General features: G+C 38.2%; 1 protein-coding gene across 10 annotated transcripts in view; it reads left to right on the plus strand.

Annotated features, from left to right (window-relative positions):
* The first annotated feature begins 243 nt into the window (after positions 1-243).
* Positions 244-27,445, plus strand: part of LOC103708687 (serine/threonine-protein kinase STY46-like) — a 40,733-nt gene continuing 13,531 nt past the window's right edge. For 6 of the 10 annotated variants that reach the window (XR_005510774.1, XM_039123833.1, XM_039123832.1 and 3 more), the window contains exons 1-11: positions 244-686; positions 1,346-1,460; positions 3,927-4,027; positions 4,198-4,317; positions 6,139-6,193; positions 10,781-10,891; positions 14,266-14,316; positions 18,704-18,879; positions 18,986-19,093; positions 24,672-24,745; positions 24,843-25,063. Coding sequence is in view for 9 of the 10 variants with exons in the window: in XM_039123833.1 (XP_038979761.1) it covers positions 517-686; positions 1,346-1,460; positions 3,927-4,027; positions 4,198-4,317; positions 6,139-6,193; positions 10,781-10,891; positions 14,266-14,316; positions 18,704-18,879; positions 18,986-19,093; positions 24,672-24,745; positions 24,843-25,063 (1,302 nt within the window). In the remaining variant the exon portion in view is untranslated. The remainder of the gene's footprint in view (positions 687-1,345; positions 1,461-3,926; positions 4,028-4,197; positions 4,318-6,138; positions 6,194-10,780; positions 10,892-14,265; positions 14,317-18,703; positions 18,880-18,985; positions 19,094-24,671; positions 24,746-24,842; positions 25,064-27,445) is intronic. The other 4 variants (XM_039123834.1, XM_039123835.1, XM_039123836.1 and 1 more) reach the window with 4 other exon arrangements.

A 27,445-nucleotide genomic window follows, 5' to 3' on the forward strand; every position in this document is an offset into this window, starting at 1 on the left:
TGCTGCTCCTTAAATTTCAGACTTGCTTATCTTCTAACCCTCAAGTCAAACTTATTTTTCTTTTTTTACATCATTCCAAGGTTTTCAATGGCGCGCATGTAAATTGTGACCAAGAACATGTCGTTATACAAAAGAGCACATCTACGAAGCACTTCCCATCTGTCCATAAAAAATTGCCGCCGTATCCAAACTAACCTTTCGACAAGCTTCCTTGTCTTATATTATTACTCTTCCCCCTCCTCCCTCTCTCTCATCTCCGTCTCACCTCCTTTCCTCGCCTTACGTCTCTCTCACTCTTCCCTACCGTTGGTTTCTTTCTCGCCAACTCCAACCCCTTTTCTTGTGAGCCGATGACAAACGCCGTCCCTTCCTTCCCTTAGAGCGAGCCATGGTGTGAACGAGAGAGAGAGAGAGAGACCAAGAAGAAGACTGGGGAGAGGGAGAGAGCCATCTCCTAGCGTTCCGCTTTTTCTCTTCTTGGCATTGGATTGCAGCGAGTCTTGGCGTCGACGGGCGATGGACAACGCCGAGAGCAGCGGCGGCTGGGGGTTGCCGGCGCACCGCCGTCAGCCGCTGGAGGTCTACCACGAGGTGCTCCGCCGCCTCAAGGACTCCGGCTGCCCGGAGGCCCTCTCCCCCGCCTTCGACGGCGAGCTCTGGGCCCACTTCAAACGCCTCCCCGCCCGGTAGTCTCGACTTTTTCCTTTTGCTCTCTTCTTGATTCTTGAAGGATAAATATTTTTATTATGATTCTTGATTTCCAAACCCTTTGTTTTGTCCGTCCAACTTCCGGTTTTAGGTGAGGCATGGTAGATTATATAAATGACCAGGATGAGACTGCAGAGCTGATCATACTCTGATCTTTTCTTTCCGCATACCATTGTCTTAGCTCTGATTTACTAATTTATCGTACAGTTGTTCAATGATGACTGGAAAACATGATAATGGGTTTATTAGGCTGTCCTTTTGTTTGCTCTCTTCTTGATTCTTGAAAGATGTCCTTTTCTGGATTCTTGATTTCAGAACCCTTGCTCTTGCTCATTTCAAGTTCCAGTTTCTTGATTCTTGTTGATTTATGTACCTTTTGGCAGCTTGGGAGATGATATAAGTGTCCAAGATGAGACAGCAGAGTTGATTAAAGCGCCCAATATTCGTTTTTAATTTTTTTCGTGATCTTGCTGCATGTTGTTGTTGTAGCTCTGATACACCTTTCTGTGTCAGAATTGGTTCAATGATGAGGGAGTGATATGAGAATCTGATCAAGAGTTCCATGCATCAAGATGATGGGTTTCTAGGAATTATATTGCTTTTGGTTTTTAAGTTGTCGTCATGGTTTTCTGGATAGATATGCATTGGATGTGAATGTGGAGAGAGCGGAGGATGTTTTAACCCACAAAAGGTTACTGCAACAGGCACGTGACCCTGCCAACAGGCCTGCCTTCGAGGTCCGACTTGTTCAGGTAAGGGATGACATGCAAGATGATGATGTATAAGATGCTTCTTCCTTTAGCTTTCTTGTTTGTTTTCTGTGCATGATGTCTTGTGCTTGCCTGCTTAATTTATTACTATAGGTTGATCAACTTCTTGATGCCTCTGATGATCATTTCGTCCGTTTCCATTGGTCACGTATAACATTTTTGTGCCTTTCATATTTTCTTGTCGGATCACATGTTTGTAGTTCACTTCTTCAGATAATTGAGCTATACCTACACTTCATATCCACAATCTAAACAGCTTTCTAATCTATTTGCATTTTGAGGCATCTTGAGTTCTTGGTTTTGATGGCATTATTCTGCAATGTATGACAGAAGATTCGCTGATATTTGGTTCTTGTTATGGGAAATTTCTTTTATTCAGGACTCGCAAATTTATTTACTCTGAATATTGGCGACTATCATTGGCAGCTCCAAGTCTAAAATGTTTGATCTGATGATCGCGTGATGGATACTTACTGAATTTCTAATATGTTGTCACCAGTACCTTCATGCAGATGTCTGTGACTGCCATATCTCACAATTAGATATTGCCATAGCTTGCGCGCAGAGCCATTGTGAAGGACATTAACTTTCTTATACCCTTAGGCTTTATTTCTTCTTTATGTCTTTTTTTTTTTTGTCTTATCATGATCTACATAGATATAAATTGCAGCCATTTGTTGAAAGTTTGATGCTTACTATCTTTTCTTTCATGGGTTAGGATATAATTTTACCTTCCATAGTTGATTGCTTACCAACAGAGCCTTCTTAATAAATGCTGGAGTTGATTTCCCTTGAGAGTTTATCATTTGTTTCACCCAGGGCTTCTGACCTTACATCATTTGGCATCTTGAGCTTGATAGTTCAATCACTAAGATCCCATCTAGTTGTCCACGACTTGTGCTATTTGAATAGATGCTAGTTTGGATTGTGCAAATCCTAATCTACTTTTCCGGCATAGTTATTGCTGATTGCTCAGTTTTGATAAATCAATTTGAGACAAAACATAGTCCTAAATTCTAGCTAAATATGCAGTTTGGTTTTAACAAGAGAACTGTTAAAAGATTTTCTTCTTTTCAATAGTAAATATACAAGAATTTATGCATAAGCAGTCTTTCAACAAGATTCACACATGGCTGTCATGAAGTTAAATATATTCCTTTTTCAAATTAAAAGATGGTTGCTTGAGAAGAAGCACCTTCAGAGTAGATGGTGCTTTTGTTAGTCCAATGTAGCAATGAACTGAATCTCCTCTTAGATGCAATCCAGTAAACTGATACCATGATACATGCTGGGCATGTTCCTTGATGCACATGCTCTTTCAGGTGGTCTTCTTTGATGAACTGTCAATGTGGAGTAATTCTCCTCGCACCACTTCTTTCAAGGATTAGCTTTTATTTATAATCGCTCTTTTGTATAACCATAGCTTCCATTTCTTTCCGGTATTAGCTTATATACAATCATTTTGACAAGGCCATCCAAAGTTGTAATTTGCTCAGAAATGCTTGCTTTGTTTCTAAGTGCTAAAATGATGTCTATTGTGACTCTTGCTGTCTTGGAAATTAAATTAAAATACAAATTAGAGGATATCTATTTTGTTGAAGGAGGCTAAACATCACACTGCAGTAAAGCAACTTCTCCTGCTGTTAGTTTCTCTTCCAATCTCCATTTAGTCCAAGGGCCCTGGCTTGCTTGTGTAGGTCAGTTGTTAATCTTTCTCAACATCCAATATTGATACCCTAGCTGGTTTGTGCAGTGTTTTTCTCAATGCTCAATAAATATGATTCTTAGAGTGTCTTAATGTTCTATCTTTGTGATGCCTGCCATTTGAACCTAGATAGCAGATGTAGTAACATCAGCTCAATATAGTTCATGTTCAGCTATGTGGAGAGAATTTCAGACATTGACAGCTTGACCTCGAGTATATTTTCAAAATATTCCACACAGTACTCTACTGATTCCATATAGTTGGTATTGCTATAGTATTTATTCATGCATTTGAACTTTTAAGGCAACCCTTGCTTGACCTGTCATAGAAAAGTAACTATCAACTTTGCATAAATTGATAAATAACAAGTAGGAAAGAGACATGCATACATACATACATAGTCAAATAACTTGCTAAGGTTATTTTAGTTACATACAGATAAGGATCAAGATTAAGACCAGGAAGAGAAGATATGGTCTTCTTTTGTTTCTTTAGAGACTGCTTCATAGATAATCGTGATATAAGCTATCCCCAGATATATGACCATGGAACAGTTTGGTAATCAAGTTCTTGGTTGGACCTCACAAGTCCAACAAAATCAAATTTGAAGATAGTAGTCATTAGTTAGCATGCCATTTTGTTTTATATTTGGCTCCATCTTGCTTGGTGTTTGTTTTACTGTGGTGCATTGTAATCCTGTAACTTGCAGTTGTGGTTATCATGGCAAAGTCTTTCTTCTACAGGTATCTCCTTTACATGATGCAAACCAAAATAAGTGTTTAGATTCCAACCAACAAGGGAGGGAAGATGCTCAATGCTCTTCAAGTTTATCAATTAAGAAAAGGTGTCATTCGTTATTTGATCCATCTTTTTTTTTCCATCCAGTGTTGTTCTTACAGTGCAAGCAACTTATGTTGCTTATGTTCTCAAAATGCTTTGTTTATAGCATCCCATTCTTTATTTCTTTAGTTTATAAATTTGAATAAGTTTGCTTCTTCATTTATTTTATCAAAGTTCCAGCATCCATCCTCCTCCAGCCTTTGGTTCATCATCAAATCTTGAAGTCATTGCTTTTGAATTCAGCAAGCGACCTGGGCAAGACAGTAATAATGCTGTGAATTTCTGTCCAGCCAGGTTTATTCTTGTCCATTGACTATTTATGAAATAATTGGTTGGATATCTCACATGTATTATTAATTTGAAAATTTAAATAAAAATGTATACCCAAAATGTATACCATCAAGCCTGAGAATATCAGCTCCGCATTCTGCATCAGAAAAAAAAGCCTGCAGAGATTTTTGCCTCCCTTGGATTCGGGCTGGAGGGTGTTGGGCTGATATATGCCATGCTAAAACGAGCTTCCCAATCCACAAATGCAGCAGGAAATCCAGTGCAATCTTGCTGAATTTCCCAAACAGGCCCTTAGAAAATGACTTTGAGTATATTTATGAGGAAAGATGTGACATATTATGTATAGATATTTTGGCTACTCGATAGAGTGGCCAAACATGGGTTGTCTACACACAGACACTCATCTGTATGTGTGATCTAGGCACTTAGTTAATATTTTTTTGTGTGTCATATATATGTTTAACAGGATCAGCAAGCGTTGAATATTCATAGTTAGCATGTACATAGTAAACTATACAGTTAGTGAATATTAATTAACATGACTCGTCTGGGTATATATACACTTGATTTAAGGACATAACAATATTTACCTACAACCATTGGACTTCGATAATTCCACCCCAATGAAAATTTGTTATTGTCTTTTCCCTTAGGTACAAAATGCTGGAGATATAAGTCTGAGTCTTCCACATTGATTTAGAGAAGGGTAAACGAGAGTGCTTTCCTGCTTTTGAGTCCATTTGTCTGACACTTGTCACGAGGCTTCAACATCATAATTAAGGGACAGTGGGAATTTCTGACTTGTTGTCTAGATTTAAGGGTAATGGTTGTGAGGATGGAAACTATTATGGTGTGCTACATTGCACCATCGGAACCTTTTTCTTTGTACTGCAACAAGCAAATGTGCAATCAGCTCCAAACTTATTTTTGAGAGGCACCTTTTGTACCTGATTCCTGTAAGATAAAGGTGATATTTGACATCCATGTCCAATGAAATTGGAAATAGGTGGCACCAAGCCATTTTCAGTTTTTGTGTGCTCTTATTCCCCATTGAAAACTAGTTTATGAGCAGATCTATCGAAGACAACTATTATGTTATGCTTATCTCGAATTTTGACCAAAGACAATCTTGAGTTGGACGTTAGTTGAATTTGGTCTAGCTAATAACATAGACAATTGAAGGAACTTTTGAGAAAGACTATTATAAGCTTTAACTTGAGGAAGGATATGCTCCTAGATGTATGGTGCAAAAATATGAACAAAGCATCCTTAAGATAAATGATAACCTTTTTGGTATTCATTTAATTTGTTTTGGCTTTAATACAGTACAATACTCTTATTGAGTAAATTTTAAATGGTCATGTAAGAAATGCGTATCCACTAGGAATTTAGCGCTAACTGAGGATAAAACTAAGGAAAACTTAGATGTCATTGTCAGATTAAATTAGAGTGTAAGGAACCTTGGAAATGCTGGATGTGACTAATTTCTTAGAAAGAATAGGAAAAGGGAACCTGAAATGGGAGAAAAACAATGCAAATTGGAGTTGGAAGAAAGGATATCAAACATATCAAGTTTGGGTGGTGCATGTTTGGTGTTGATATACTTAAGCTATTCAAATATGTTATGCCATGAGTTACATTTTGTATGGGTATGTCTAACATGATTTCGTTTGCATTATATACACTTTCTTTCAACAAAGAGTTGTATCATCAAGTTTCGTATTGCATTTGTTTTCTTCAATCTTCTGTTAATATTTCTATCCAGATTAGGAAGCATTTTGTTTTTTTTTTGTTTTTTCAATGTGAAATTTGATAATCCCACAGGCCCATGCATGAGATCACTTTGTCAACAGATGATAAGCCAAAGCTTCTCAGTCAGGTTGGTAATGAACTTTTCTTCATTTAGACTTGTGACACATTTGATTTGTGCATGCTTGGATTTTGGTGGATTGGTTTTGTCAAAATGTTGGAAAATTGTTTCTCTTGGAAAATGCTTTTATTTTTACTGACTGATATTTATTCATGTAAATAAGTCAGGTGGATCTGTTGGAGCCTTTTTAGTTTCTAGCCAGTAGCTTCCCCCCCCCCCCCCCCTTTTTAAAGGACAGATTACTTCCAGCTTTCCAGGCAAATTGTTAACTGTTATCATTTCCTATACTTAATTTGTTGAATTCAGTTTCTCAAAATTTTCTTAATTTAAAGGGATTCATCGATTCATTTATTCAGGGATGAACTTTCTGTATGATCACAAAGAACATTAGGTTGTGCCACAGGATATTGTATTCCTGCCTTGTTTTGATGTCTCTAACTGGATGGTTGGAGAATGAAGCTTGAAGGTTGAAGCCCTCCATGGAAATGCAAGCAAAGGGTTCTCCCAGGATGACTAAGTTAGAGACATCATATGTGCTGATTTACAATAGGATTGCCGACTAAGTTAAACATCTGTAAAGGCCATGACTATAGTCTGTAGGTGGAAGAGAAGAGTGAGCAAATGAAATCCATTAAGGAAGAATGCACAAGATGCTAGCCCGCTAAATGCATGCATATATGCCATTTGTGTAATTCCTTTCTTTGATACAATTGGATAAATGAGACAAACTGATAGTGTCAAGACTGAATAGTAACTTACCATCTGCGACTGCTATGATGTTTCATGTGAAGCCTATTGGTAAATTAGCATTGTGGGTCTTAGATTAGTAGAGGAAACAATTCATAACTAGAATTGACTTGTTTTTCATCAAAAAAAATTGTTAGCAAGACAAGGCAAACATAAAGGCCAATATTACTGGATGGAATTTAGATCTTTTAGCTTGAACTGGTTTGAGATTTTTTTCCCCTTATATGAGCTATGGTGATAGCATCATCATTAATGATTATGCTCCAACAGATATGGAGCACCAATAAGAGGACCATTGTACAAAGTGAATACAATACCTGCACATCTCAACCAAGGTTGGTTGAATTGGTACAATAACCCATAGTAGTCAGGTATTGGGACAATATGGTATGAAACCACCATACTAACTCACAGTATACAATAGCATACCAGTTAGGTACAAAGTTTACCTAATCAAGGGTTTTACCCACTAATCTAGATTCTAGAGAGAGGGGGAGAGAGGAAGGCATAGTTGCCTTATGTCCTACTGGTGGTTGCTGGAGAAGATGGTGGATGGTGGACATGGAGGAGCTTGGCTGAGATTGATTGCATTAAAGGCGATCATCGATAATGGAGGCAAGTTTGGTAGAGTTAGCTTGAGGTTGATGTGATCGAGGATAAGGGGCTTGTCATAGTTTAACAACCCAAGATCTCACCCCAAAAAGGCTAGTCAAAAAGTGTTATTTGAATTTTTTGGTCCGCGTAAGTGTCCAAAATTTAGTAGTGTATCGCCAATGTGGGACTAAACGCACACCAGCACAGGTCCTTACACACTCTTATTTAAGCCACGACGTCTTTGTTAGGATAAGAATCCAAATTCAATCATAAACACCACGATCAGCCTGTGGTTAGCCCTTAAAGGATCTCTGTTGTAGTATCCCCTAGTCCACATGAGCCATAGGTTGCTTTGCTCTAATACCATTTGTAACTACCTAGTACCTCAGCTAAAAAGGCTAGTTTGAAGATGTTATTTAGGTTTCTTGGTCCTGCATTAGTGTCCAAGATTTACCGGTGTATAGCCAATATGGGACTAAACACACGTCAACACAGGTCCTTACACCCTCTTATTCAAGCCATGACGTCTTTGCCAGGCTAAGAATTCAAATTCAAATAAATCCAATCACAAACACCATGATCAACCTATTGTTAGCCCTTAAAGGGAATGTGATGCGGTGTCCTCTAATCCACGAGCTATGGGTTGCTTTGCTCTAATATCATTTGTAACTACCTAGTACCTCATCTAAAAATGCTAGTCCGAAGGTGTTATTTGGGTTGCTTAGCCCTATGCAAGCATCCAAGATCCACCTAGGCCCTAGCGCATAGTCGATGTGGGACTAAACACGTGCATGCATGGGTCCTCACACACGGGCTTTGGATTTGAGTTGTTGGATGGCTTGAAAGGCCTCAAGGGAAGGATTGTAGGTGAAGTGGGAGATAGAGCCAGTGGAGGCAATGGAGATGGTCTTGGTCCTCTTGGAGGCGGGGTGCTTTGATGATCCAAAGCTCATGCTCTAGAGGTCATAAATGAGATCATCTAGCATAGCAATGATTGGAAAGAGACAAGTGACGAGACAAGGGGGTTGGGATCATGATTAAAGGAGGAGGGGATGAGATTTTTATAAGAAGCAAGGGTCAATTTGGGGTCAGTACCACTAGAAACTAGGTGGAACCAGTTAGTTCAGTCGGTTTGGCTTGGTTCACCTCCTGTCCCATTTTGAGTGCCCAAACCATCCTAATTTTAGATCAGTTTATTTTGGTATGCCCCAAATCAGGCAATTCGGGACAATTCAATGAAGCTTGATCTCAACGAGAACTGCATTAAGAACTCATGGAAGCACTTCAAGAAGAAAGTAGTGTAGGAGCTTGTTTGAGCCAATAGTAGCTTGGTGTGGTCGCACAACACTCATTAAGATTGTGAAACATAAAATATAGTTTGAGTATATAGTCTCCTGTGTAGTTGTGAAACATAAAATAGAGCTTGACTTTTAGTACTATATCTAATGTGATCTAGTGAAATGGGTTTCTTGAGTGAGTAATATAGTTTGAGTATGAGTCTCCTAAAGGAGAGGGGAGCTTAATGGCCTTGAGAAATAATAAGCCCTTTTCATGATCTTTGATGCATCCTTTTCCTGGTTGGGTTGATCAGAAGTGGCTTACTTCACATGGCTTGATCTCCATTGATCTAGCTTGTGTTGGCACTGAAGCCTTACCATGATCAGCAGCCTTGTCGACCATATTAAGCACAACCTCATGATCAACCCCTTGATGTTTGGAGAGGTTGAAGTAGTTAAGGGCATTGTGTTATTATGTCAACATGATTGGCATTTGAAATTTAAAGCTTGATCAATTGTTTTAGAAGATTGTAGGTGGTAGAATAGCAGCCAAGGGGCTGCCTATGATGCCTAGGCGTTAGGTGGTTACCTTGGTGGGCACATAGAGGTCAATGTGGCCCCCCCAAAAAAAAATTAATATACATAATAGAAATCTAAAATGATAATTATAACAAATAAATGAAGTTAGCTAATCAAATAAGGTATAGTGAAGTTTTACATCTTTGTACCTAAGGTTTGCCAGACCAGTACTAAGGGTCATACTAGCTAACAAAAGGTTTGATATGGTATCGGTATGTATTGTAATGATCATACACATCAGGGTATGCCGTACCGGCCCGTACTGGCCGGTACGGGCTGATACGAACCGGTTCGGGCAAGGACCGGTACTAGAAGCTTTTCATTGAAAAATCGGCCAGTACGACTGCCGTATTTGGATATCTGAATGACTTCAATTGTAAATAAAAATTTCTTGGTTTAATGGATAACATGACTAGATGAACATGCTTGGTCAATAAAATATTGATAAATTTTAAGTAATCTTCATGTTCAAATTGGAAGTTAAAGTTGTGTGTGTATGATTACCGAAAGAGAAATGCTAGATTTACATACAGTTGTTGTAGAGAGACATCTTCACATGATGTGTGATGCAAGTATACACAGTTTTAGTGCTGGCTTCACATCACCAGTTAGATGGCTTCCATGCAACTAGTTAGATGGCTCCCATGCAACGAGTAGTCTTCTCAGCATGGTTTGTTGTACCAGTCCATACCGATGCATACCAACCATACTGACTATACCTTACCGATTATGCCGTACTATACCATACCGAATTGTATAGGAGGTATATAGAGTGTAGGTAAGCCAAACTGGCCCTCATACCGAGCATACCGGCACAGTAATAGAATAGTACCAGTATAAAGTCCGGTACTGAAACGACGAACCTTGCTTCTAAGTTCTTAATGCAGGAAATGTAAGTGTTTTTTCAGATACACCTACTATTGATCTAGCGCTCTTCTTAACATGTAAAAACATTTATGAGCCTTCTACATGACCTGGATGGCAGTGTGTTGCTTAGAAGTCAATCATGTTTTATTGGTGAATTCCTTGTTATCACCACTTCGTTTTGGAAAAATCAACTTGTATGATTAGTGATAAGACAATATGATCTCCTTGCAAATCATTTGAAGGAATTGTTGGTACAGATTGAAATTGTCTATGATGCCAATTAACTTTTATAGGCCCACTTATCTCTACTTCATAATATCTACTTCAATGTTACATAGTAATTTCTTGGAGCATAGACTACCATGTTCAAACATAACCATGCATAGGAAGACTTGAATTTTATTTGTCATTTTAGCTAAAAAGCAGACCTGAATTTTATTTGTCATTTTAGCTAAAAAGGTTTTCTTTCTATTTACATCTGACATTATCTTTCAAGATGCTTTCTGATTTTTTTCATTTTCATTTTTTCCAGTTGACGTCTTTGCTTGCTGAAATTGGCCTTAATATCCAAGAAGCACATGCATTTTCAACAAATGACGGTTACTCTTTAGTTGTTTTTGTTGTCGACGGCTGGCCATATGAGGTAATTCTGTATATTTTTTGTTTCAGACACTTCATGTTGTAGTTAGTGTTATTATTGCAACTTGTCGCATGGAGAGTGATTGTCCTTGAGATGCCTAGGCAACCCTTGCCCTATATATACATGTCTATATATGCACATTTGCTCATTCATAATATATGTGAGCTACACGTACATATTCTCTAGGAAAATTTGCTTTAATTTGCAGAAATTATTAAAGTAATATGATATAAAGTAGTTGTTGAAAAAGAGCAACCAAGGTTCGCCGAACTGGTATCAGGATCCGTACCAATCGGCGCCTGATACGGTTTGGTATCGTACCGAACTGGTAGGACATGCGGGTTCATGGACCAGCACATCCAATTTTTTTTAAAATTCTTAAAAAAATTTAATTGGTACTTACTCTTTTTGAAATTTTTTAATGAATTTAAGTCTAATATGATGTTTTTTTTATGTTTTCTTGATTTTTTTATGTCTTTTAATGTTTTTATGATTTCGGTTAAACCTAGATGATACATCTTATTGCTTTAAAATGATACAAATCATAAAATGAATAATATAAAATATTCTTAAATTAAGTAGTGACGTGAAAATTAAAAAATAATACAATTAATTATATTTAAAGTCCAACACATGTACCGATATCTAAAATCGGATCGAATGGTGAATGCCTCTCATAGATATTCGGATAATTAGCATGGTCAGGAGGCACATCAGCCTACCTCTCTAACCAAGCGACATTGTAATCTTGTACGTTCATTCCATAAGGAACGCGCGCCGGGTTATAAGCACTCTCGGATTTCTCGCTGAAGTTCTAGTTTTGAGAAGTGTCTTCTGGCTAATAATACGATTGTGGAGAGGCCCATCCGAATATGCCGGCAGCAAAATTCGACCCGTAAGATGCTCCGGGCTGCTTAAGGTAGTAGCCACCGAAAGATGCCTCAGACGCACCATATCCATATCCGTATGGGTCATAGGCTACTTGTGGTTGTAAATAATAAGATCCAGTATACGACTCGGAATCTGATACATCTATGGATTCTACTCCATGTCCGAGGTCATCTACAGTTGCATCGTGTTCTCCTGAATGACCTTGAGGAGCCTGTCGCCTATATGCAATCGTATCCTCGCGGGCTCTATCAGATCGTGCACCGTAGTCCTATCTTGTGTCGTATGCATAAACTAGGATTTACTGTTGAATTGAAGACCACCTTGTGGCTGTCTCATAAGTAGTGACCTCTTTTTTAAATATTTCTTTTAATGTACTTTAAAAAAATATGTCAAAAATTTTCAAAAAAAAGAAAATGATGCCCAATGTTTCCATTTCGTCTTGAATTTTTTATATGTTATAGATCTATGGACAATGTGCATGGTGACATTAATTTTTTTAGAATATATAATTTATATTTTAATTAAAAATAAAAAAAGTTTAAAAATTGATTTTTTAATAAAAATAAAAAATAAAAAAATAAAAATAGTAGCATGTTGTACATAATTTAGAAGTCATTTTGGAGGCAGAATTATTTTTGGTAAATTTAAAATAATTAAAAAATTAAAAATTAATTTAAAATTTAAAAATAAATTAATGTTCTCGTAGGAATGGAGCCATCAAGGAAAGGGCAACCCCCAGAGCATGATACTAGCTGGGAGCATGGAAAGATGCTTGATGAACGACACCAGTTTTAGTGCAATCATTGCCGTAAGTGCTTCAAGGAAAGAGGAACTAGGTTAAAGCAGTACTTAGCCAGTAATTTTCGTGAGGTATCTGTGTGCCACAATTGCCCACTGGAGATCCGTCTACTGATGAGGCAGAACCTCGCTGAGATCAAAGCAACCAAGAAGAGGACTGCCAAGAAGAAGGTGGAGGCAGAACGCCAAGCCGCAGAGCCACCTTTCTATCACTTTATGGAGTTAGAGGAGGTCGAGGGTCTAGATGAGGAGGCATATATTCAGGCTGCTATGAGCGAGCCTGGATGATCAGTGGCAGTAGGAGGTGGCGAGGCATCGGGCTTGATTTGGGCCCTTGTTTTATGAGTCGGCACCGGTTCAAGTGGAAGCAGACAAGATCTAGAGTTTCAAAGGACAATCTCAGTCAGTAGAGGACGTGGCCGGATTGTATCTATCCTGGATGATTTTGGTAGCCGAAATAAATCTTCCAGAGGAATTTTACTAGGAGTGTCAATCCATGATATAGATCCGCATATCTTCTCCAGCAGAGATTCGAAGTAGTAGAGGGTAGACACAATGTGAAAGGAGAAGAAGGATATGTGGCGGGCTATTGGATTCTGGTTCCACTTCAGCCACATCTCAGTGAATGTGGTAGACAATACGTACAAGTCTGCCATTTCCGCCATATAGGCTGTCGATTTCGGTGTCGATCCTCCAGGCCCGAAGAAAATCTACGGTGAGCTACTTGACAACAATAAGGAGTTAGAAAAATGGATTACCTTCTACAAGAGCAAGTGACCCACATATGGGCTCACTTTGATGTGTGATGGTTAGACCGGTTCGATAAGACAGAGCATCATCAACTTTCTAACATACTGTGATGCAAAGACCTTCTTCTAAAAGTCAGTTGATGCTTTGGATAAGATGCACGACGCCTCATACATCCTCAAACTTATGGAGGAGGTGATTGATCAGTTAGGAGAGAAGAATATCGTGTAAGTCATTGATAATGGCACGCAATATAAGTTGGCCGGAGAGATCTTAGTGGAGCGGCTACCACATATTTTTTGTACTCTATGTGCTGCACATTGTATCGATCTCATGCCGATGGACATTGAAAAGATTCTTTTAGTTCATTGGAAACAGGTGAGATTGCTTTTTGACTACTTTCCTTTTTGTTTAACTTCAAAGACTAGCTGTTGTTTTTGATACTTGTTATGAACTTTAATCTCTTTTTTTTCATCATGGATATCTTGCATAGTTAGTTTCATCAAATATTTTTATGATTCAATGCAAGGTCCGCCGTACCGGTACCGGTCGGCGTACCGGTGGCCGGCCGGACCGGTACGGTACCGGTCCGGTCCGGTCCGTACCGGCCGGTACCGGTGGTTTCAAAAACCACAGCGCGCGGCGCTGTGGTTCTTAAAAAAAAAAAAAAAAAAATCGTACCGGTGCGAACCGGCCGGTACGGGCTCCGAACCGGCCGGTACGGGCCCGTACCGGCCGGTTCGGATAAAAAACCGGGAAATACCGGTTTTTTATCCGTTCCGGTACCGGTCTAGGACCGGACCGGTACATACCGGCCCGTACCGGCCGGTACGGGCCGGTACGGCATTCCATGATTCAATGTGATTCTTTTTTCTCATAATTCAATTTTTTTGAGAAAAAACAAATTCAACTTAAGCTAACTTGTTCATTAAAATTTTTAGGAGACCAATCAGCTTAAAGATGCACTGCAGAAGGGAATACACAAAATTGAGGTAATATTCTTTCTAACAGATGCCTTGTATTGCTTAACTTTTAAATTGTATTAATAAATTACTGCAATTATATTAATAAAGTACTGCAATATATCAATAACTATAGTAAGTAGTGACCATCCTATCATCAGTAAACCTTATCTTGCTTGTGATATTTTGTACTTGAATTGTGTTGCTAATAATACGAAAATGTTTTCTGGCTATTGTAAATATGACATCTATTCTTTTGTTTCTCATTTTTTGATAATATGTGTTGTTGTCTCTGTTGTCTGTGGTATTTTCTCGTATTTATTGGAAGATTAAGTAGTAAAGCAATTATAAATACTGGTCAATAGAGAAGCTGATGGAGTAGACCTAGGCAATCTCTAAAATTCCCATGACTCTTTTGGTTCGGTTTTGTTCTTAATCATATTTTGAATACGAGTATAATACCTTGGAAGCTCACTGTTGCCACTATTCTTAGTGAAAGGTGCAGATTATTTGTAAAACAATTCAAAATATTGGCTTTTCTGACTATTATTTTTTCTTGATAAAAGGGATGCAAAATTAGTAGTAAACTTGGGCACATGAGAAGAACTAGTATATACTAAACCAGCTGACTTGGAAGCAATCTTATACAGGTTGCCTGCTCAGGCTGGTATAGGTCTTTCAAGGGGAAAAAAGGAAGAAAAAAGATGAAAAGATAAAAATATAAGAAACTCAAGAAACTCAAGAATCAAGATCATTTTGGTAAGATTAAGAAACATGTTTTCTGTTCACTTAGCTTCCCAAAACCTAGATTTATTTTCATGTACTTAACTTTGGTGTTGCATGGACATGAGGAGTCATGGACACAAGAATCAGATAAAAACACATACACTAAGTATTTTGAGTTGGCAAGAGGAAAAAAGGAGATATGGGCACATAGGAGAAAAAAATAATTTAACTAAGTTATTTCTAAATATTATATAAGAATGTTAAAAATATTATTTGTTAAAATCTTTCAGTATTCATGTTCTCATCCAAATTTCCTTAAAGACAGCCATAACGGCACTTCACTAAAGGCGTACGATATCCTTGACTGGTATCTAGAAAGAACAAAGGCTCAGTCCTATTATCATTATGGTGGGTCAAACTTATTATTCAGACAGTCCAACTCTCCATCAATCTATAAAAGCTGTAATTAAAGAATTTTCTGCATTCAAGGTTTTCAGTACCCCCTGTACCATCCTTGTACTAACCAAGGATGCATTATACCAGCTAGCGACTAGCACGGAGTACTGTTGGTTCAGCCGCTATAGATGGACTACGCCTGACTTGGCCCAGACTGACCCAAATCGACCCATGCCACCATGTATCAACCTCATAGCACTCAGTGCACTCTTTTTCCTTTTCCTTTTTTCCCCTTTTTTTTTGGCTGATTTGAATCAATAGGTGCTGGCCTCTGTCGGCACCATATCGAGCAATGGCTGGTATGGATCTGTACAGATCCTTTGATCCAAGTGTTTGATGAGTAGCCTCTTCAAACATCTATCCAAAATGGATTCTTCAAGCTAGATGCAAGTATCCCAAGTTGATGTTAGTTGTCTCAAGTTCCTGTTGGTTATTGATTAATTGTCACATAAAATGGCATGAGTGTGGATCTAGGAATATCATTGCAAGTCTTAGATTTGAGGTTTTCTAATTGTGTTCTTTTGTTCATCCATGCACTTTTTCCATTAAACAATTGTTTTTCAAAAATCTAATTAATTTTTATTAATGACTTTTGGTCCATTATTCAATTAAAATGATAGTCTAGTATGACCCTACTACACAAGAAACTATGGTTATTGTAAAAAAAAAAAACCAATGCTAACAAATCATTCTATAAAAATTTCATCGTTACTATGAATAAAATTCTTTCACTTTCTTTTTTAAATATTCATAATCATGCCATTGCTTGACATTTTTTGTTGCATATGTGCAACTAACATTTTATTTTACTACTGAATAGAGTTCACAAAAATGACCATGGCTGGCCGTACCACGCCGAATCAGGCACTGAACCAAATTGATGGGGAACCAAGATGGTTCGTCGGCTCGGTGTATAGGACAATTCAATTAAAAACCCTCCACGGTACAATTAAATCACCGCCCCCTCCCCGCCCCCGCCCCCGCCCCCGCCACAATAAGCCTCCAGAAAACCTTGAACATGATTCTTGCTTTCTTATGCAACATATTTCCAAAATATTTTCAAAATTTATAGGACCTTAGGGATCTACACAAAATATTTCCAAAATTGACCTGCACAAAAAAATATATTTCCAATTGGATTTCATATTTACATATTGATATTCTATGATATATCTCAGCCCACATGTACCATTCATCATAATAAGATATTAAGGTGCTGGGATATTACATATTTAGTTTTTATTTTATGTTAAAATAATAAATATATATGATTGCTAAGATTTCACTTCAGGCTTTAGATGCTTGTCTTCTTTTCTTTTTGATTGTATATTGATCTCAATAGTCTCATATAATTTTAATGTTATGGCTGGCAACAAAAACTTTGGTGTCTATTTGAAATGCTAGTTGGAAGAGTTAGAAACTTAGAGTTTTTGTTTAAGTGTTCCATCATGTCTAGTTCCTAAAAATGAATAAGTAATAGTCTCAATGACAATGAAAGTTCTCAGATGTATTCTACTTTGCCTTTGGCATAGGCGCAAGGTCTTAAATCTCGGTGGGATGTCCCACAGGACACCGGGATGGGATACCATCCTAAGTGTTAGGAAATAGCCGTCAGATTATTATCCTAGCATCTTGTTCGACACATCTTAAAACATTCACTGCCCAAGCAAGGTTCGCCGTACCGGTACCGAACTCCGTACCATTGCCGCACTAGTATAGGCGTATCGAATGTCGGTACGGTACGGTATGCTGGCGTACCGACATTGGCGTTCCAATAGCGGTACCCATCGGTACAGGTATGGTACGCCCGGTACTGACCGGTACCGATCGGTACAGCATACTATGGTCCCAAGTGTCAGGATGGGGTGAGATGGCAGCGCACCCTGTTCCATGGCAAACTAGAAAATTACGTTCTACGAAATTTAAAGCCTTGATAGGCATCATAGTGATGTGTATCTGTTTGTACCAATGTGTACCAATTGTTGGCATGATGCGGTATGATGAATGTATTTGTTTTTAGCCCCTTAAAGTTATTAGAACTATACATGATACTTTTATGCAAGGACATGAGTCCAACTAGGACAGGATGGTATCGTCGGTATTGTATTGTTATGATAGGAAGCCGACCAAATACATCTATGAGACACTTGTTCTTGGTGAATTAGGATGTCTCGACTGAGGTCCAATGAACCGGTACTAGGACTTGTGTCGGTCGGCTGCTGGTTCAATATGGTGTGAATCGATCGGTTCACCTTGGTTCAATAGACCATAATTTAAGCCTTTTAAAGAGGTAGAGGGACCCGAACTGGTTCAAATAGGTGCAAACCGAGTGGTTCGCATTGGTTCTGCTCTGAACCACCCAGAATCAAGCGGTTTGGAGCAGTTCAGGGCGGTTTGGGGGTGAATCAGGCGGTTCAAAGTGGTTCAGGACGGTTCGAGGGAAATTTTGAAATTTAGGGCCGAATCGACCCAATTCCCCACCGGTTCGGTTTAATATAGGGTGAATCGAGTGGTTCGGCCTGGTTCACATACCTTGGTCTCAACCATCTAGGTCTATCTTGGTTGCATCCCAACACTCAAGATGCATTGGAGCAGTAAGGATTGACTGGGATGCATTTTTTTTATTTATTTTTTTCTTCTTGTTGTTTTTGGCTGTTTTGCTACATTTCGACTGTACTGCCCCATTCTAGTACAATATCGTCCTTGAAGCAAATCGAGAAAGGGCCCAGTACCAAGATTTAAACCATTTCTTTTATGCTTGGCTGAAGTAAAAGAATAGTTAATATAGTAAGTTATTTAAGTGAGGCTTCATTGTTCTAAGTATTTATAGGAAGATTAATAGAAATGATGAAGTGTGCACTGTACCATGTTGCTGTAGCTAATAATTTCTACGCTTGGGCATCATCAAAGTAATTAGTGTAATCATTTTCAGGGGATTCTTTATGGTCTCCATGATATGTTTCATAGAGCACTTGAACATGCTAATCCACATTTTGGTTCTTTCAGCCAGAGTTTGATTTGTTCTCCTAATTCATTTCTTTAAAATGTTGTGTCATACTATCTATGGTCATGCTGCATTTTCTGGTGAATCCACATCCCCTTGTTATCTAATTCTTGATTTGACATTTTGAAATGCAATTTCTTTCCTCTTTTACTTAAGTCATGCTTCTTTTATTCTTTAACTTGAAATAATAGATCATATGAATTTCTGAATTACTTCTAACATTTACTGCAGAAACAAGCATTATTATTGCCTCATTCTTGGTCACCTGTAATGAAAAGTTCACCTGCTGGGGAGAAATCTCTAATTGATCATGTCCAAATACCTACAGATGGGACTGATGTATGGGAAATTGATGTCAGACATTTGAAATTTGAGAGTATAGTGACATCCGGATCATATTGTGATCTGTAAGTTATACGAGTTAATCTTGGAAAAGAAAATCATGCTAACTGGTAATCTTATGTTTTCCATTATTGGGGCCTTCAGTTATTTGTTTTCTTTTCCCTTTGTCAGTTACCATGGAACCTACTGTAGTCAGGATGTCGCTATTAAAGTACTCAAGCCAGAGTGTGTCGATGTCCAAATGCAGCATGAATTTGCACAGGAAGTCTATATAATGAGGTTGGTTGGAAGTGCAATCCTTTTTCTAACATTATTCTAATACTAGCTTTTCATGTCTATGTTTTTTGAACTTTTGGGCAACAAATTCAATGCAATTGTCATCACAGCTTATGGATCAGTGTTATCACATATTATTCCATGTTTATCAGGACCGTTTTTGGATAGGAAGCAATTAACTAACCCAGAAAAGCAGTAGCTATTGCAGCCCGGTATGGTCACCTTATAGTAACCTATTGCTGAAAGCCTAAAGTAGTTAACTTCACTACAACATTATGACCGCCCTTTGATGTTGATCCTGAACTCGTGTTTATGGGTTAATTTTGTCAAAATGTTCAGTACATGTAAAGAAAGTGGGTCGGCACACCGATTTAGTTCATTTTTTAACATAAATTTTCACATCCAAATATATAATATTCTTACAATCAACGTTACTCAGACTCAGACACATGACATGGTTGTCAAGTATTTAGGTCTCTAGCACAGGATCTCCTCTTAAGACTCAGGATATGGAAAAAATAATGAGATGGACCTATTGCTTCTTGAGTTCCCAAAAATAATAAAACATTTTCTATATGTAATGTTAGACTAAATATGCCTAAAGTAGATATGTAATGATGGTGAGGTCATGATTTGATGGTGTGAAGAGTGAAGTGTCATGAAGTGTTCCAATATCCAAGTGTTTGATATATTGAAAAATGGAAAAATAAAAAGGAAACTGAAGTTTGGAGCATGCAAGTAATACTGGTTATAGCATCTTGCTGTATGTCCATATGTTTTAATAAGAATACAAGTTTTGCATTTCATTGTTAATCTCTTGCATGGATACAACCAAGGCATGCGGTACCGATAGTACCGGTGTACTGGTGAAGACTGGTTCCTGTACGGTGTTGGTTGGGTACTGGTCGGAACCGGTATCGAGCCGGCCGAGATAGGAAAAATAAACACGCATTCGATGCGCGGACGCGCGCGCGCCTGCGCGTTATCATAGATGCCACTCTGTGCGGCATTTAAAGCCCATGCGGGGCAGCCCGCGTGGGCCCGCTGCCCCGCACGGGGAATCAAGGCAGCGCGGGGAACCGCGTGCGAGCGCGGTTCCCTGCGAACGAGCGCGAGCGAGCTCGCGGTTTCCCCTCGTGCCCGGTTCCCCAATCGGCCCACGTGCGGGTTTTTTTTTTCCCTTTATTTTTTTCCTCCCCTTCTTCCTCTTTCCGAACACTTCTTCCCCTGTCTCCTCTCTTCTCATTTCTTTCCCGGTTCCTCCTGTTCTCCCGCAAGCAAGGAAGGAAGAGAGGTCCCGCCCGCGAGCAAGAAAGAGAGGTCCTCCTTTTTTCGATACTTGCCTTCTCTTCTTCCCCGCTTCTTCTTCTCTTCTTTCTTCCTCTTCTTCCCCGCTTCTTCTCTTCTTTCTTCCTCTTCTTCCTACTCTTCTTCCGGTGCCTGTCGCACCGGTTTCGGTTCGGTACCGGTTTTCACAGCTGAATCGTACCGGTAGCTATCGGCACCGGTTCAGTACAGCCTGAACCGACCGGTTCCGGTCGGTTCGGCAGACCATGGATACAACTGTGGTTGTACTTCAAAAAAAAGCGTATTTTGGTAGTAGACAAAAGTGCCAAGAATTAGAGAAAAGATAGAGAGGGAAGAGAAACTTCATCTTCTTACAAGTATTTTATCAAAATTCTGCACTATCTGGTCCAAACCACTCCTACATAGATTGTGTTGTTCAAGGATCTGAGTATTACATATCAGCGTCATGCTGGCATGGCACTAGAACTGCATTGCACGTGCCTGCACTACATGTCATGCCAATGCCTGGTTCATGTTGGCATGTTATGGTCTTGGTGCCATTTTGATTGACACATAATTGCACACGTAAATTAACAACTTTGAGGTTTTTGTTTGGAATTTAAACTGAGAATCCTAAAGAGGCTCTTTGACGTTGTTTGGAGAAAAGGAAAAGAAAACAAGAATTGGAACCAAGAAATAGTAACATAGTGAAAAATGAAGTCATGTTGCATGTTGATTATCGTGCAGCTATTCAGTGTTACTTTTAAGGTCATATGACATGGTATTACACATGAATAATATAATAGCACCACAAGAATGATAAAAATGCACAAAAGTCATTGATAATACACAATAGTGTGAAAGAAAGTCTTGCTAGAGTTTTAAAAACTTAAAATTACTTTATAAAATGCTGATATGCCTCTAAGTTACAAGGTTAATGACATATTAGATATTGACTGTATGTACCTAAATAAGTGTAAATCCTCACCTCAACTTCACATAGAATTCTTAGTGGGCCGACATTCTGATCAGCTACCTTTGGCATTGTGGGTGTTGTAGAGGAACTGTAGGTATTATTGGAAATTCTTGAGAAACTAAATCTATTTTTCTTCTACTTTCTTTAATACTTGAAATCTTCTTGCCAGATGTGACATTATGATGAAGATGTGGTCTCTTCTCCGATCTTCTTTGACTTAGGTACTACTAGAAGTTGATTTCATACCCTGAACATTCAAAATCATCATCCTTTTTAAAGTAATCATGATTTCCATCTTCAGGCTCAACCACCAATAATTCAGTTTCAGCAATGATTTCTTCCTTGGCTACGTCATAGGTTGTTTCTTCATGGATACAATAGTTCAAGTCTCAAGCTGAAGACTTGTTGACAAAATACAACTTTTTTTTGCGTCTAAAGCAATCTATTTGCTTCCTGTTGCTCTTAATCAGAAATGTATAGTCATTCTGGAATATGAAGCCTTGCATCCTCTCTATATCCAGACTTTTGGTGACAGCACAGCAAAAATGTGGTTATGTAACCACAAATCTCGATGGACCAGTAGGCATGTTGGTTTTGGCACCTTACCAATATGATACACTATGGCCAGTAGCACTAGCACCTAAATTCTTATTTAACAGGTCTTCTGGGTAAGCTGTGAAACAACATGTATTCACCGCTTGAATTGGAACATGTTGAAACTTTTAAAATATGTTGAAACTTAATTTTGAGTAACATGTTTCTCTACATAAAGCCATAAATAAAATATTAAAAAATCATCACAACTAATAAAAATTCTGGTAGGATAAGGAGATATTAAAAAAGAGGCATGTTTAGTCACATACACGTCTTCATTGGTGAGATTTTTTCATATTTATTTTTGTTCTATAAAGAAGTTCCTTGTTTATTAACTATAGACAGTAGACTGAATATACCTACCTGAAGCCTCAACCCTTCAAGTTCTGTTTTCTTAACAATGATATGATGATTCTGAGAACTTTCAGTTGTTTTTTTTTTCAATAACCACCTCTACAAATCCTGGAAAAAAGTTAAATTTTTGAAGAATGTGCTTTTAGTATCATTATAGACATTCAGGTCTGGAGGTTATGTAATTCAGAAAGAAACCTAATCAAATAAAACTAAAATATGTTGTATGGCATTGAAAATCAGTTTTTCTTGTTCAAAAACTAAATAAACCTGCTAAAATTTGTATTATTCTATGCTACTATAGTACTACTTTCATTTCACTAGTAGAAAACAAGAACAATGCCTGCCAAATGATGTAACAAAAGTATAATAGTGCAGTTGCATGGCATTTAATTTTGAAATTATGTGCTATTCATCTTCTTCAATTTAATATTTTCAGGTCCATCATCTGTTGTATTTATAATTTTTTATAACAAAAATGTGCAGACTTCTGCTGTTTTGGGACCTATTATCAATTACATTGTACATTCTTATGGTCTTCATCATGGTACTTTTCTAGTGGTAGCTGTATATATGGTCCTGGCCTTTTATCCATGCACAATAGAGTATGAACAAATGGAACATGCTATAATTTTTACTTGTGCTCTTTACAATTGACATATGGAGTAGAAGAGCATGTCTGCGGTGAAGTGCTGATTAAATATTATGAACTGCTCTAGGATGTTCTCTTGCTGAAGTTTTCATGGGGCCATTTATATGTTTTTGCTTTTATCTTGGAAGTAAATATTTCTCTTGAGTAATAAAAAAAATGTTTACTTAATACCTTTTTAACAAAGAATGATCACTTCTCTTGCTGAAGTTTTCAGGAGTTATTTACATGTTTTTTCCTAGGGGCCATTACTTGGTGTAATAGTAAAGGCTTGGACTGACAAGTGCAATGGCATGGGTTCGAGTCTTAGGGCAGCTACTTTGTGTATAAAAATGCTAATGGTTAGATCTGTCTTCATTTAGCCCCTTCAAGTACCCCAGGTTGCTAGGAACATAACTGGGGCCCGGGTTGCTAGGAGCATAACTGGAATGCTTTTCTTTTGAATTTTTTCTCTTGCAAGTTAAGGAAAAACTAGAATATGGATTAAGGTATTGGTGGTACTGAGCCATACTACTGGTACTGTACTGACAAAGAGAATGATATGTGGGAGAAGTGGAGGACGTCAGTTTGGGCATGATGTCCTGCCTATCCTGCTTGAAACTAGTTATAATAGGATGGTACCAAAGCCGGTTTGACTAGTAGTAGCTGGGATCAGATCAAGTCCCTTTGTTTTGAGAAAAAGAGCCATTGGCTCTCGTGCTGCTCTCTTTTTTCATATCTTCATTCATGGGAAGGCCTCAGGCTCAAGGAGCAAAAGAGAGAGAGAGAAAGGGGGAGGAGAAAGAAAGGAGGGGAAGGAGGGAGGCTCAGCCTAGATCCAGCTTGTCCTTATTGAGATCTGGCCTCCTTGATGCTGACCTTGCACATACTGATAAGTTTTAAATTTTATTCAAACCAAAAGTATCAGTACCAATACCAGTACCATACATCCTATCATGGACTCAAAATTCATGTTTGAGGACTTTTAAATAATTAAATAATTACTAGAAATTCATTTAATACAATGCAAGATGAAAAACTAAAAAAAACTAAAGAAAGGATTATGATACAGAGGCCAAATGCTAGACCATCCCGAGAGTGGATGGTAGCATCCTAGACCCAGGACCAGACTAGTGTGATAGTACGTACTAGTATTTAGACCATGATCTGCCGTACCGGTGCGTACCGGCCGTTACGTACCGGTCCGGCCTCGGATTGATACCGGATCAGCGTGGAATCCGGTATCGGTAGTTTATCGTTGGAGAACCGGTACAGACCGGTACGGGACCGGTACGGAATCAGTATGGGATCAATGTGGATCAGCGTTGAATTTGAAACCGGTACGGAACCGGTCCAGATCGCCACCGGTACGCTGACCGGTACCGGTACGGCGGATTTTGATTTAGACCCTTGGTAATGGTAAAAAGTATTCACGTGAACCAATCATTTGAATAAAGAATTTAAAAGATATAGGAAGGAATGAAAATAAAGCGTTATTCATAAAGTCAAACCCATCGGATGTTAATTATGGATGTTGGTATGATGTACTATGCTTATGCATAATTTTTTGCAGTGCCATCTGGTTCTTCTTTGAATTTATAAATGCACTTTCTGAGATTTTTTTTTATTTTTAAGAGAAACTGCATGTTAAACTCCAGTCTTGTCTGAAAAAAATATGTTCACATCTTTGTCCCTGACTCTGCTTCTTTACCTTCTTCAATTATTTCTAATCTTATCTTTTGCAGAAAAGTTCGCCACAAAAATGTTGTGCAGTTTATTGGTGCATGCACCAGACCCCCATGTTTGTGTATTGTTACAGGTATAAGGATATGATAAATTTTAGAAAGTGTTTGTTGATAGAAATCAAGACTATATCATGCATAAACTAATGCTCCAACATTCTTGTTGTATGCTAGTAAAATTTGTTCGAAGTTTTACTGAGGTACCTGTTTCATCCTCAGAGTTTATGCCTGGTGGAAGTATCCATGACTTTCTTCACAAGCAGAAAGGTGTTTTTAAGCTGCCTGCTTTACTCAGAGTTGCAACTGATGTATCCAAGGGAATGAACTACTTGCACCAAAATAATATAATCCATAGGGACCTGAAGACTGCTAATCTTCTGATGGATGAAAATGAGGTAGTTATTTCTGCACCTTTTTTTGTCATGGCAACTTTCCAATTACTGTTAATAAGTAAGGCATTCTGGTGTGGATCATTCTTAACCGGTTTGGTGATCTTATTGATTTTATCTCATGTAAAGAAAAGATGGTTTCTTTCATGTTCAAAATTTTTCATAAAGTAGTGGTTAAACAATTCAATTCTAACATTAAGGTTCTTAGGATTGATAAGGGAAATATATGTCAAAAAGTTTATCTTTTTAGCATCTCGCACTATACCTGAATAATGTGTTAGAGATATGGCACCCAACGCATACTCGTAGAGCGTTTCCCTACATGCATGCAAGACATCCATCATGTTATCATAATAGAAATAGGCAATGGAATAAAATCAAAGCAACTAAAATCCAAATTTAATAACTAAGAAGTCCAAAACTAACAAGAACCTCCAACTCCAAGAATTTTGTTCGCAAGAATCTAACATCAACCATTCTTCAAATGCTAAATCCAAGAAAGCAACCCATAAAAATGCTTCCATTATTTATACTAAGGAAACAGATACTAATTCTAGGTTATGTTGAACATTCAGCTCTCACATGTCATACTCCATTAACAGTACCCTATTAGCAACTTGTTCTATAGACTGGTGAGAAAGGAGAGACTAAATACTGAGCTTAACAACCCAATAAGTAATGAATACCTTAACTAGATAATTCATGTAATAAATTAAATAAATATCTTGCTAATACTAAGCATATAAGAAAAATCATTATATTTAAATAAAATAATTCTTTTATAATCAAGAATATTCATTCTTGTTCAAGTACCCATATTCATATTCATATTCATAAGAACAATTTAAAATATTGTAATTCAACTCAATAGCTTTTTAGACTATAACCACATTTATGCCCTGTGGCCGGGCTAGAGAACCACATTTATATCTTGTGGAGTCGACTCCACACTTATACCTTGTAGAGTGGGCTAGAATATCATATTTATACCCTATGGCAGAGCTAGAATACCACATTTATACCTTGTGTCAGGGCTAGAATAAATAGTTCCGGAGCAATCAAAGTATCAATGCATAACTCCTAATTAGTAGGGTCCCAAACATAATCAGACTGAGAGTCCAAAATTCGAAATGTATCAAAGCTATTCATAAATCATATATATGTCAAATTGTAAATAGGTATGCATCTTCAACAAAAGATTTGTAAACATACATGTATAATATTTTGTAATAAAATAATATTTTCAATTTACAATTCTGCTTTCTTTTTTAAAACACAAGTTTATAAGATTCATTGTTAATAAATTTATAATTTATTTGTTATTAATATTTATTTAGAGTAATAATTGAAAATTCTAGGGAAGGTGAATTGTTACTTACCTTGCAAGCACACTTAGCAGCAAACAAATCCAACTAAATCTAAAAGTTTCCCTCAAAACATATTATCTAAAATTATATTTTATTAAAATATAGCCATGATAAATTCTAAAATAAAACTCTTAAGTCCTTAATACCCCTACAAAATACCATGACCAATAATTAGAGAAGATTGCAAAGGGAATAAGGGTGATGAAATATGATAAAAAGTTGGAGGAAGGACAAGGCCCGACTAGGTTGCGACATTTGGTGACTCGGATCAGTCTGATTCTAAGAAACAACCTGCCAAATCGAAATACAGAAGTTTGGTTAGGCAAAGGCAGCATGGTGGGGTTGCTATTGCAGGGGTCCAGTGGTGCTTAGCGAAGGGTAGGGTGGAGGCCGACACGATGGTGGTTGCAAAAACACCAATTTGAGACCCTCTACTGGACTGACTTAGGGACAGAGGGAGAAAGGGATGCTATGTCAATGTCCAGCCAAATACCATAGAGAGGGAAAAAGAGAGAGAGAGAGGTCATGAGAGTGTGTACACAAGGAGGAATCTCATCAGGACCTTTCTTAGGAAGGGGAAGAGGAGGCAAGAGCAGTGGTCTGGTGATGACGGTGAAGGGTAGCGAGCGAAGGATTGGCAACATCCGATAGGTGATGGAATGGTGGAACAATGCTCATTCAGGGAATGGAAGAGGGAGTGTAGGTGAGATGGAGGCGCTGCTTACCTTGTCTCTGGCGAAATTTGGCAGTGACTTTGATGAGAACAAAGGTGTTGGCACCTCCAAGAAAATGAAGAGAGAGAAATAGAGAGATGCTGTGGTGGTTAACGCGGGCGGGCGGGCGGCGGGCAAGGGTTTTATAGGTGTAGGCTTGGGTTTCCTGGCCTCTGGTGAGGTTGGGAATGAGTCAGAGATGGTCTCCTTCTCCAACTCGAACAGGACTCTGCCCTGGTTGGGTGGCTCGTTTGGTGATAGACTAGGGTAATAGGGTGGGCCTTGTCCTTATGCTAGGACAGACTATG

The sequence above is a fragment of the Phoenix dactylifera genome, chromosome 2 (assembly GCF_009389715.1).
Source record: "Phoenix dactylifera cultivar Barhee BC4 chromosome 2, palm_55x_up_171113_PBpolish2nd_filt_p, whole genome shotgun sequence".
In the NCBI taxonomy this organism is placed as follows: domain Eukaryota; kingdom Viridiplantae; phylum Streptophyta; class Magnoliopsida; order Arecales; family Arecaceae; genus Phoenix; species Phoenix dactylifera.